This window comes from Lissotriton helveticus, chromosome 2_2, assembly GCF_964261635.1.
Source record: "Lissotriton helveticus chromosome 2_2, aLisHel1.1, whole genome shotgun sequence".
Lineage (NCBI taxonomy): Eukaryota > Metazoa > Chordata > Amphibia > Caudata > Salamandridae > Lissotriton > Lissotriton helveticus.
The window spans coordinates 270,320,384-270,333,690 of NC_136060.1; the positions used below are offsets into that span (position 1 = coordinate 270,320,384).

The window sequence follows — 13,307 nt, forward strand, 5'->3', positions numbered from 1 at the left end:
GGAAGGTAACCTGGAAAGGGAGATGTTTTTCAACAGCGTCAGCTCCCATATGTAACCAAACAACGCCCTTCTGCGCGCGGCACTTCCTACGAAAGGACGTTTTGAGAATATAGATTTTGCCTGGAGAGTCCCGTATTTCATGTCTAGGCGGAAGAGCTGCTGCACAAAACCTACATTAGTGTCTGAAAGAGGCCATATAAAATAGAAAAAACAGTTAAATGTGCCTCAATTCCACCACAGCTGAGTACCTTATGTGCCTGACGCGAGGATGCGAACAAACCACACTGGCGTGTGTCAAACACTGCCCGGTAAAATTCACCAAAACAGTTGAAATAAGCGAGTTCATGCACTGCTCGCATGACGCGGTTCAGGCAGCGAGCAGAGCTTGCTTGTTCTGTTGTTTATTTTGGAAACATAAATAAATTAAAGGCGCGTTTCGGGGGATTTTACGCCGCGGATCAATTAAAGGAGGTGTGGCATCTAAATCCGATTTTAATCACACTGCGCGGCTGGCGCTCGGGAGCTCGTGCGAGCCGTATGTGCGCGCGTGAGCGTCTGAGCGTGAGTGTGGGTGCGCGAGCGAGCGCGCGCTGGAAGGCCGGCTTCGCACAGCCTTGGCTCTGCCTCCCCCAGACGTCACCGCTTCCCCCAGCAGCTCTGTGAGAGAGGGTTGGGTGAGTGACAGACCAGCCTACTTTTTAATAGCTTTGTCATGTGCCTGGGAACAGTAGTAAGACAGGTGCCTTCCGCTCGGCCTCAGTGAGGGGCCGCTTTCCTGCATGAGTGTGTGCCGGGCGCCTGGTGGATCCGTGCACTGGAGTTTGAACGCCGTGCAGCCGTCATTCGGGGACTGGATGGCGTGGGACATGTGCAACCAGGACTCTGTATGGAGTGACTTAGAGGTGAGCAGTGCAGTCCGTGCAACACGCAAGCATGCATTTTGAGCCCAAATGCACGTTTTATCGGTCGTGCTGTGTTTCTGCATAAAAGGGAAGCTGCACCAGTGACCGGGCCGGCCGGCGAGGAAGCACACGCCTGGTCTTATCTGCGCTCCTCCAAGTGGCTATTTTAAGACTGTCTGTGCGATGCCTCGGGAAAATCAAAGATTAGCTGCTGTCATCGGCGTCTCATGCAGTTGGAAAGTATGTGCGTGTGCCCCTGGCTCGCTTTTCAGTCAGATGCAGTGAGTGCTCCAGATATTGCTATGAATCAGAGGCTGAAGTCTTTCCAGTTGTGTTGGGTGGCCTCGCTGGACGCGCTCCATGCCTGTTTGTGAAACCTTTGGCTTTCACCGAAAATAAGTTCAAATGACGAAATGGCGTATTTGTGCAATGCCCCTGTCTCTTCGCACTGCCCATCTCTAGGGGGACGTGTCGTTCTTGGACTGCGGAATTTGGAGCAGTAAATGAATAGAGGATAGGGAGCGTAATTTGCGCTGACATTCCTCTTCGTCTAGTGCACTGTAACATTTGCGCACATTAAGGGTGGATTTGCTGTTCTTAAACAGGGCTTGCTAGAAATTAGAGTATAACGCACTTAAATCCCACCCTGTAGGATGGACAGCAGCTATGGGCATTTATTTATAAAGGGCTGCGTGGATGGATGTAAAAATAATGCGATGTATTAAAAGGGACAGCGTAACATCCAAGCTACAGCCCTTTTTAATCTGTGCTGCAACATGCGGAGGAAAGGCAAGCACCGGTCTGCTCACAGAAGCGTGACGCGTGTGCACCACTTCTGTGCGCGGGTGAGCATCTGTGTGCAAACACGTCACTGGAAGGGTGCGAGGGTGCCCAAGAAATCTGTGTGCAAACACGGTTCGGGAAGGGTGGAGAGCTGACCAGTAACTTAAAAAAAAGCAGGACTTTGCTTTTGGGGAAATTAATAGCATCGACGCACGTACTTAGCGCGTACACCTCAAGCCCTGTACCTTTGAGTAAAAAAACAGGGTGACTGGAATGAAAATGCACACACACCATGGAGTTGATTACAGATAAAGCACCTGCTGTGGTTTGCTGGTTGGCCCTTTGGTACTTTTGCGCATCCACTGTTGGTGTTAGTGTGCGTGCCAGTGTGGTTAGAGTGCGGGCTCGTTCAGCTCGCAGTGTGCACAGTGCTCGGGTGTCAGCTGCGTGTGACAGCGGCTCGTGCCGCGCACTGGCTGTCCGGTGAAGCCGGCTGCCTATGGATAATTTATGCATCCTGCATCTTTCAGGAGCCCGGGGCTGTAAGCGGATGACTTCCTGGCTCCGAAGTCCTACCTGTTCCTGAGTAGCCAGCGGGTTGCTGTCTGGCGAGCAGCGCGCCGGGCTCAGCTGCCCGGTTCATTTTCCCATCATGTATTATTTGTGCGTCTGCGAAGAGCTGAGTGAAAAGCCGCTTGTGGGGAAACGATGGGGGCGTGTTTATGAGGACATCGCCGGCCTCTCTCAGCCACTGACCACCGTGTCTCCAGGCCCCTGGGGATCTGGCAAACTAGTGAGGCACCAGCAGGGGCTCTCCAGCACAGCCTTGCTGTGTGTTGAAGGGGTTCACTTGTGTGTGTGGTCCTGAGGTAGCCGTACATTATAGGTGCGTGCTGGTGTGAAAACAGTGCCGATCACCAAAAACCCACCTTACCCACCCCCAAGCACTGATGTACCAGCACGGGATCTCCATCCAAGCCTCCCTGTGTACTGAAGGCGTTAACTGCTACTCTAAGGGTCCCGGGATGCCGTCCTTTGCAGCAATGCTCACTATTAAGCACGGACCATCTTATCACCAGAGCCCCTGGGACTCTGACTGATGAACTATTTCTGCACCAGCTGCAGTTTTCCCCGCCCATCCGCGACGTGCACTGTTATAAGGGCTGGGGTATGTCCGTGGACACATTGGAGGCGTGTTTGTGTGGGGCTAGCGTCGACCACCATAAAGCACTAATCAGCCTTGTAGCCAGCTGCCTCCAAAGTGTGGGGTGAACTATTGATGGTGGAGTGATGCCATGCTGCTGTCAGATAGGAATAGGGAGACGGCATTGCACGGCACACTTGTGTAGAAATAGATGGGGTGTTTGCGTGGAAACGAGTGCCCTAGCCTTGCGCTGCACCTGCCTCGTCCTGCTGTGCAGAATTTAGCTGATATGCAGAGGAGAGCTGCTGTGCAGGTTTTAGCTACTGTGCTAAAGTGATCAGGGCGTCAGTCGTGCTCTGCAGACTTGTGTGGAAGCAGAGGTGGTGAAAACAAGGGCTCCACTCTGGCGTTGCACCTGCCTCGCTCTAGTGTGCAGGGGGTAGCTGCTGTGCAGGGGTTAGCTGCTGCGCAGGGTTTAGCTGCTGCGCTAAAGGGATCAGGGCGCCAGTCGTGCTCTGCAGACTTGTGTGGAAACAGAGGTGGTGACAACAGGGCTCCGCTCTGGCGTTGCACCTGCCGCGTTCTAGTGTGCAGGGGGTAGCTGCTGTGCAGGGGTTAGCTGCTGCTCAGGGTTTAGCTGCTGCGCTAACGCCAGATGGGCGCTAGTTGTGCTCTGTGGACTTGTGTGGAAGCACAGGTGGGGGAAACTAGTGCTCGGTCTAGCGCTGCACCTGTCTCGCTCTTCTGTACAGGGGTGAGCTGCTGTGTTAATGGCACTAGGGCGCTAATAGTACTGTGCAGACTAGTGTGTAGTGTGGAAACTAGTGCTCCGGCTGTGCGCAGCACCTGCTGCCTCGCTCTGCTGTGCAGTGCATGGGTTAGCTTCTGTGCAGGTTGTAGTTGCTGCGCTAAAGGGGCCAGTGCTCCAGTGGCGCCCTGCAGACTTATGTGGAAACAGAGGTAGTGAAATCGAATGCTCGGCCTTGTGCTCCTCCTGCTTAGCCCTGCTGTGCAGGGGTTAGATGCTGTGCTCAGGGGGCCAGGGCGCTGGTCGTGCTCCCGCAGACGTGCTTGGAAATACCGGAGGAGGGTTTGTGTGCCGAAGGACTGACGTCCATTACCAGCCACTGACCACTTACCGCCACCCTTGCAGTATTCTAGTGCTGTAGTGTTGCACCTACCTGTTGTGCCACCGAAGGGGTTAACTATGATCAAAGAGGAGGGGACCGGGGGAAGGGCGCGAGCTGTTCACTGCAGCACTTAACATAAAATCCTCTACGCAGGGACCCCAGCTCCGGGGATCACCCCAGGTGCACCTCAAACGACAGAAGGAGCGAGCTTAGGCAGGGTGACTTATCCGTGTTTGCGGCCGGAGCCCGGCGCGCTTCTGGTGTCTGCAGACGGTGGCAGGATGGATGCCGTGTGTTTTATTCCATGAAGCAGAGCGTCTTCCGACGACTCGGGGCTTAAAGCAACAGTGCGTGAGAGTATCATATATTTATTTTTTATTTTTTTATTTTAGCGATTTGTATAGCGCCTGGTGACCCAAGGGCATCCCCGCGCTGTAAGGAGATTGTTTATCCTGTAAGGAGAGGGAGGGAGGAGGAACAGTTATTTCCGGAATAGGTGTATATGGACATGTGCATCGTGGTTACTGCGCCTCTGCTGTTAATACCGGCCCTGCTTCTGGTAAGCAGCACTATGAGTACAACCTGCTGCTTATGCACTGCTTGCAGGCTTTCCTCTTTCGTACTGCTATGCCACAGAGGTCCTGGCCTTTGGTGTATTCGTCAAGATGCAAGAATGGGTCTGCCTTCATGAACTCCACACCCTGCCTGCAGTGTACACTCGCCCGTAACCGTCAAACACTTAACCCACTGAGCTATCTCGCCGCCTCGACTCCCCCTGCCTTCCTGTGGACGCCTGCGAGGCTCCAGCGCGCGAGCTCCCTGGCCCCGCCCCTTTGTGCTTTAGGTCTCTCCGACTACAGCCCCTTCACCTGTCACTTGACAACCTGCAGCCGAGCGGCCGCGTGCACCTGGCGCGAGCCGGGCGGCGTTTCAGAGACTGTTCCGGGGATACACGCAGGAGGGTTCTCCCCGTAATGCAGGCGGCAGGTTAGAGAGCAGTAAAGGGGCGTCCCACTAAAAAACGGTTTTTGGGGGGGACTACTGCGGACTGCTGCTGGCAGGGGATGCACCACCCCACAGAGGCACGTCCTAGCCAGCTTCCCGTCTCTCTTTGAATGCGTGCCTCCCCGTGGCTGCTTCAAGACACTGCTGCTAGGACAGAAAACCTAAAACCCTGGCAGTGGCACCAAAGTGGCTCTTTTCCAGTCTTTTTTGGATTTACAATCAAAGGCTCTCCTAAGAACCCTTCCAAAGGTTAATAGGGAATTAAACATAATTACCCTGGCTGGCGGTTAACACGGGGGCACTTACACTAATTTATTGTCTCCCTCCTCGGCTGTCAGGGAAGGAGCCATGCTGAGTAATGTGGGCGGCGCGCGCAGCGACCCTTGGAGCCGGCCACAAGGGTGCCTAAGGGTGTGGATTAAAAGCTTTGAACCCGGCGAAGGAGGTGGCATGTGCCAATGCGGCCGCACCTGTTACAGATGCAGGGCGAAGGGTGCGAGTATCAGTATATCAGAGGGAGGGGGATGTGGGGGGATAGGGGTGTGAAAGCTGGCATCTTCCGAAAGGCCAGATATAAATTAACAAGAGGAACACTCGCTACCAATGCCTCCCAAATTTAGAAGCCCGGGGCCAGAAGTGAGAAACATTCATTTTGTTCTCACGTGAAGAGTGGCAGGACCATGTGTTGTTTTCGCTCAGCTTGGCGAGGATTGTTTTTTTTCTTCAGAGAGCCATTTTGGATGAGATTGAAATAACTGCAGATTTAGTCGTTTCATCTTCAAGTGGCGTCGTGCTCTCGAGGCCTGACATTTTGCTGCAAAACGCGCAGAGAATGGAGGCCTTTCGCCAAGAGGCAGAGTGCACAAGTGCAACCCTTAATCTGAGGGGCCACCTAGCCCTTGTCTGGGCATCCCTGAATCCAGATAGTAATGGCATGTCTTGGTGAACACACGGGCGATTTTGTAAATGGTGTGTCCTCTTACATCATAGACACAAAAGATTGATCAATGCACTTTCGTGTCTTCGAGTTCTACTCAGAAATTACTCACGTGGCCGTCTCCTTAAGCATGTGACGCAGGATGAAATGGTGTGAGGTGAAATCATTGACGCAGTGGACCAGTGGAAGAAGAGCGAGACCAATATAAGTCTACTGCGAAAGAGTTAAACGTATTATAGTAAAGACATGTATAATCAATTAGAAATATCACATAGATGGCTAGCGTGTACGGTGTATGATGAAAGCCACAGTGTACCAAACACATTTTAACACAAAGGCTTCCTTCCATCCAAGGTTCTCTCTACGATTTCCGGATAACGGCTGGCTATATACATGATTTATATTTAGATCCGTTATATGATAATGTATCTACGTTAATATCCTGCCATTGTTCTGGCCATCTGGACCTACACTGGACACCCTGTACTTACAGTCAGACAACTCAACAGATTTCTTACAGCAGGGTACACAGTCACCTAAACATCGAACACTTGACCCACTGAGCTATCTCGATGGTTCGAGTCTCCTCCCTTCCTAGTCCGAACGCATGCAAATGGATAACAGAGAACGACCCCGCATCGTTATCCTTAAGCATCTCGCAGACTACATCCCCGTCACCTGCCCCATCTCACCATGCAGCAGAGCGGCCGTGCGTACCTGGAGCGAGACAGGCGCATTTTAGAGAAGATTCGAGTGGGTACTCAGTGGAGTTCACCCGGCAGGGGATGTGGCAGGTTAAAGAGCAGTAAAGGGACGGCGGAGGCTGTCTGATCTCACCTCACTGTGCTCGAACAACTGAAGGTTCACCAGGGCTTTGAGTGAGATGAACATAGTAGCAGAGGGCGAGGCTTTAAAAGGGGCGTGACCTGTGTAATTAAGGACGTGGCTTAAAGACATAAGATACATTTCTGTGATTTGCACAGTGTGTCGCCCGATCAGTACTTTGGTTCCTCTCTGAACTTTCTTTTAGTGCAGCCCTACATATATCACAACAACTGAAATACACCTAAAAACCAGTCAGGACTATTGGCTTTGTCAGAGGTTGTTAGCTGATTATGACAAATGAGTACCAACAATGATTTTAATGTAAATACAAATATTGATAATGTTTCAATTCTGAAATGATGAGATTGTGAATTAAACGTAACGAGGCATGTGGAAGGGGTAGTGGTCTTCAGAGTGCCTTACAAGTTCTGTTATGTCTGCTCTGTGTTTGACATGTAAGCTCTTTTGCTCTTCAGATCTCGTCCATATCTTAAACCAATCTCTCTCCTCTTCAGCACCCTCTGTTCTCTCTCTCCTGAACACACTTCCATGTACATCCCTTCACCAGGCACCAAATACACAATACACCCACACACTTCCAAGCACTGCATTTCTTTTACTTTCGCCGTGTCAATATTTTGACAGATGTGCACCTCCTTCACATACACATTTGCACACAATCACAACTGCAACTGGAATACGTGACCAACATTGCTCTGCACAGAGGCCAAACATAGGATGATCACATATTCTGAACATCTTTTTGACCCACTGAATGGTACTGTGAGAAACTCACACCGTCTCCAGCCTCAGCCTCAAAACTCTCAATCCTGTCCTGTTATACCCACCTCGAGGTGACTCAGTTCAAAGTGTGCACTACATAAGAGAAATATACTAAATGAAAAAAACTATAATCTTGGAAACAGCTAACACTCTCAGGGAATGATCAAGTAAAGCATGAAATATATCTGTGGCTTTGATTCGCTTATCGTTTTTTACATTCAGTATTCAGAAATCAACCAGTATTGTTTGCCAATAAAGTTAAGGACATGAACATAAGGCCCGCTAGGAACTTGTTTTAAAATCCATTTGTAATTGTTTGTGGTTCGGAGACCCAGAGGGACCCGGCCCACTTAAAGCCCTGAGGATAACACACTGCTACTCCATAAAGGTTACAAAAGCAAAACAAGCATTGGCAAAGCCAGAAGGTCAGACATTGGCTAGCTACCTTTTAGCTCTGGCAGTGGTTTTTGTTGCTGTAAGTCTTTATTGTTGGGATGCTGCTGTGCTGTCATCAATCTATATAAAAAAAATAGCTTAAAGCAAACATATTTTTCGTCTCAAAAAGTACACATTACTGTAGTAATCTCTTACAACAAAAGGGAACTACTTTGTGTGTGGATGTGCTGCTTTGTGTACAGATGTGCTCTTCTGAAAAAACTGAATGCTGTCACTTGCAGTGGTTAGCCAATGGCGGAAGTGGGCTGTTCTACTGCCCTATGCTTTATGTTGTCATTGACCAAATTAAAATATGAACAGCACAACAATAGACCAATGGATGAAGAGGGCTGGCTGAAAGCTTCTATATCCAAGTATATTAAATACATATACATTTAGTCAAATCAAAAGGTCTTGGTTCACACTAAACCTAAAAACACAACTTCATATGTCCCAAATGCACTGCTTTATTTAGGAAAGACACTGAAAAATAAAGTGGATTGTCCATCTGTGCATCTTTTTGGAACAAGAGTAATGGAATGGGAATGCCATTGCTATGCATTACACTGGCAGGAGAAATGTGAGAAAACAATGAATGCTCTGTGCAGTGATTTACTAGTACCAGAGACTAGATTCGATGATTATTGTTCTAGAAATACTGAAGTTTAGACTTTGATGATGAGCCTTTCAGAAATACTGAAGTTTAGATTTTGGAATCTCGAGAGCATCTGGAGTGCAATCAGCAGAGAGAAGCCAAGTGACTCAGTTAGTAAGTGCCTTTCATTTGCTAGTTCACCCCAGTAGACCCACGTACCAAGGTGTATTTCAGATTGCCTTTTTTATGTGCTCTGACTGCTCAAAAGTTTCTGGCGTTAACACTGATTTGTTTTTCTGGATTGATTCCCTCTAGTGCGCTGCTCTGGTTGGAGAAGACCAGCCTCTTTGCCCGGATCTTCCAGAACTTGACCTCTCTGAACTGGATGTGAATGACTTGGATACAGACAGCTTTCTGGGCGGGCTCAAGTGGTACAGTGACCAATCTGAAATCATTTCCAATCAGTACAGTAATGAATCATCAAATTTATTTGAGGTATGCAAGCTGTTTTGCAAATAATATAAACTGAAATTCAATATTCCCTGATATTGCTTTTTAATGTAAACATTGCAAACATACTAATAAACCTTATTGTTTATGTTGTCAAAATAAACCAGATTTTAAACTTAGAGAAAAAGCAAGCAACCTGGAGTTAAAGCTAATTTGTTCTCCTGTAAAGAGCTTATTAAGGGGCAACTGCTTTGCCGTGATAATGGCACTACCGTTGATTCAAGAATCATAGATTTCATGTTTTGCTGGCAGCCCACCTACTTTATGGCAACATCGCCTCATCTCCCCGTGCTTAGATTTCTAAACAGTACATTGAGAATACTCAAAAGTTCATTTAGAGGATACAGAAACAAATGTTAATATAACTCCAGATGGGAGTTAACAGTGTGGCATTAAGGGCATCTCTATAATTGAACTCATCCTGCATAACAAGTTCAATCTATCATATGGTCTTCTGGGGTTTCTGCTGCATTCCCTATAAGTGCATCATCAGGACTTTTCTAAACAAGAAAAGGGTGAGAAATATTTCGATGTTTTGGCGAGTTAACTACATATTTTTATTGAATGATTGCCTGTATTAGCATAACATGCTTAGAGCCCTTGGTCTGTGCAGATGTCTGTGGGTGTGCCCAGATCTTGGACACACATTATGTGAACGTGGCGGCCATTGTACCTAGAGTGACTGAGTGACGTTTGTTTCAATGACACGGTCTGATTTTGTTTGCAGTAAGCATTTAGTGAACAGGCACAGACTTCTGAATGTTATCCATGCTTTTTCAGCCACGGTGGCACTTTGCTGAGAGAACTGTTTGTAGGCTTGAGAGGAAATGAGCTAGCTGACTTAAGTATATATTTATGGGTCCTCTGGGTAGGTTTAGAAGCAAGATCAGTCTCTTAGGATTTCCTGCAGTGACATCATCTAAACATAGACCAGTTATGGGAAAAGGCAGATCCATGCAGTAGCTTTCATGATACTCAGATGGCTTGAGGTTGGAATGAACACTGTTTCACTCATTTTCAACAGCTTCAAAAAGAATGATCACTTTTCCATAGGCTGCCATTTGAAAAGATGCAATACACATTACTATATGTGTCTCATGTTGTAAGCAAACATATGACTGTAACATCTGTATAGGAGGAGTGAAGGACAGGTGCACATACAATGAATATGCAGAGTTCTTGGTTCAGATTACCCGCTGTGCTCACTTTTTAACCCAAGAGAGGTCGGAAGAAGAAAAAAACAGAAGACATCAATGACATGTTGCTGCTAACTACCCATGAATAGAAATTCGGCACTGTAACTGCAGATATTTTGGGTGGTCATCAGAGGTTTTCTAGGTGTGCATGACACAACTCTAGGGCACATAATCCATTCAAAAAAAGCTGCTCCCCCTTGCATTAGTGCTCACATTTACTGTGATATCTGCAACAGAGAGGGTTCAGACCATTGCTAAGAAGTGACCGAACAGCTCCATGGTTGTATGTCTGTGGAAAAGGGGTTCAGAATCCTCATGGAGGTCATCGGAATCTTTCCCCGGTGCTGTATTCAGCTTTCAAATGTGCAGATATTGACAGAACTGTCCATGCTGAACTGCCAGTGCCTGATCATGAATGCTGCCTGGGCTCACTTTGGCCCACAGAAGTAAATATAGCAGCACTGCCCATGAATCAACGCCCAACGCTGTGGCCACAGTAAGCATCTATGTCCCAGTTCAAAGAGTGCGGGTGGAGAAGTGTGCAATATGTTTGCCACCTCCAACGTTGCTGACATTCTGTGTGTCTCTAGTCCGGGGTCTTCTTACCGGTGCACATGTGGTCAGTAACATGAGCCTGGGCACTGGCACCAGGGAATCCCTCATTTGCATGCAGCCTTGCTTCAGTGCAAGCATGAGAATGGCTATATTTGTACAGCATGAGCATAATGGGTGCTACAAAAGAGACATTTTCTCCTGCCTCTAATATTGTGGACACTGTGCACTCTGGGGATGCACCTCATTTATAGCTCAGTTCTGAAACCTCGTGTGTTATGCACATCAGCTACAAAAAATGAGATTACTGATACATTCAGTTTAGTCTATGCCAGAGCATCCCAAAATCCAGTTGAGAATAACTTATGGGTCTGTGCAGAGGATTCAGTGTCCAGGTCAGGTCTGGGATCAGCACAGGTATGATGACGTCACTAGGCTAAAACTTTTTTTTCATATGTAGTACTCTAATTAGCTACTTATTGGAATTCCTGTGGGAGAATCTATAATATAATGTCAAAATATCACAAGTTAATTTATCATTGATATTGATGGCATTCATGTTAGCGTCAGAGTTGAATGGAATGGTGGAAGGGCTTAATTTGAGCCGGTGGCTTCCGGTGCTCAGTGACGGCCCTTAATTGTCGATAACAGCACTCGGTGGGAGTCTGCCATAAGGTGGCACTGTCTGGCTGATTTGGAGATGACCACAACAACAGTCTTATGTTAAAAATGACTAATACCTGTCGCCCAAGTCATTCTTATAACTTTGGGGGCCTGGAATAGTCCGAATTGTCACACTTGTAAGAGTGTGATGGTTAGTAGAAGCGTAAATACTATAATTGGTGGCATGGTAGGGGTAATGTGTGATGCATGCTGCAGTGGCCTCCTGACTAGAGTCCTGCACATAGTTTTTTTTTGTTTTTTTACAAATTAAGCGCTGAAGTCTCCACCTCATGCAGACTCCTGCAGTTTTAACCCAGGAATCTAAGGGTATGAACATGTTTTAACAGAGAACACCCATAATTTGCTTCAAATATTCCAGAGATGCACGTTTTCCTCCTTTGTCGTTTGCTATATCTCCTAAGATTATGTGGTAATGAGAATTGTAGGGTGAAAATTTCAGTGTGTTCTTTCAAGGCACGTGTGCCTGTAGTGCAACACTACCTGGTGCTTTACTTTTGGGGCCTGAGTGCTGATTGTTGGTAAACTTTTGACTCTCACTTTTCGACCCACCTACTGGCTGAGTCACAGCAGGAGGATGAACAGCGCTCCAATCACAATTGTCTAATTATTTTGATTCCTTTTGTGGCAGCAGTAACTTTTCATCCAGACATTTTCTACATAGCAAAAGTGACAGTATATGTATGTAGATAATGAGTGTGGGGTAGTTATGCTGATATAAAACGAACATGTGTGAAGCATATTTGTGGAGGACAGTCTATTGGCTAACAGACCACAAAGGCCCGAATTGTATATATTTACGTCATAATGTGTCAGTTAATATTGTCTTTTGGCTTTCAGCACATGAATTTAAGTATGTATTCATGCATTGTGAAGGAGTTCTAGTGCAGGATGTCTAGAAGGCCGAGAAATCGGAGACAACCCCTGGTGAGTTCAGTGTTGCTGGTTGGGTGTGATTAGCAGGTCTTAGGAACCCAGAGTTAAGGCTCAAGCCTTTACCGATGCGAATACAAGTGTTGGTTGTGTGCGTATGGCTTTATGCAGGGCGGTGATTTTCTCGAAACAAGACCCACGTAACATGGGTTCATTGTAAATAACATTTACAGTCTAGCATAATTAAATGACAAAATAACTTACAGTGATTCACAAATGCCATTTTGGGGGGGGAAAGGGAAGGGACCACTTAAATGAGGTCACAACTTCCGCCTGCGTTGAGTATGGTTGTCATTGAGTGTTTTGGAATTAGACTGTGCAGAAAAAAAATCTAAGGAAAAAATAGGAAGAATCCTGCTACAAGTGCAAGCATTTCATGCACATCGGTTCCTGGAAACCTGTGTCTCACTAAACTACTACACCTTTAGAAAAGGCAAACTATGTGAGTTTAGACATATCAGTCAGATGTTAGAGTGTGCCCCATTGAAGTAGAGATTTCAGCTACCAGTTTCCGTCAGCCAGTGGTGCCCCCATTTTGAAGAGTTCATTAGAGTGAACATGTGTTAAGGACGGTGGAGGCTTTGTAATGGTGAAAGCTCACTGCCTATGGCTGTCTGCATGCACTTTATTAAAATAACTCAACTTCATTCACTTGAAGAACTGAATAAATACTCACTTCAACCATATTCAATAGTCATAAAAATGGTAAAGGACTCTAATATTAATGTACATTTCTCTCTGTATGAGACACACACGATTAGAATAAGTGATACAGAAGAGGCGTGATTCATAACCAACTGGAGGTGAGATATGATGAAGGATTTATCTAGGGTGGTGGGACCTAGTAAAGAGCGATGTAGTCGAAGAGTGATTTAGGGCAGGTGTGATTTCGCGGT

General features: G+C 47.1%; 1 protein-coding gene across 1 annotated transcript in view; it reads left to right on the plus strand.

Annotated features, from left to right (window-relative positions):
• The first annotated feature begins 709 nt into the window (after positions 1 to 709).
• PPARGC1A (PPARG coactivator 1 alpha) overlaps positions 710 to 13,307 on the plus strand; it is a 252,579-nt gene continuing 239,981 nt past the window's right edge. Inside the window, exons 1-2 of the mRNA XM_078678397.1 lie at positions 710 to 902; positions 8,855 to 9,034. Coding sequence (XP_078534523.1) covers positions 780 to 902; positions 8,855 to 9,034 — 303 coding nt within the window. The 5' untranslated portion in view covers positions 710 to 779. The remainder of the gene's footprint in view (positions 903 to 8,854; positions 9,035 to 13,307) is intronic.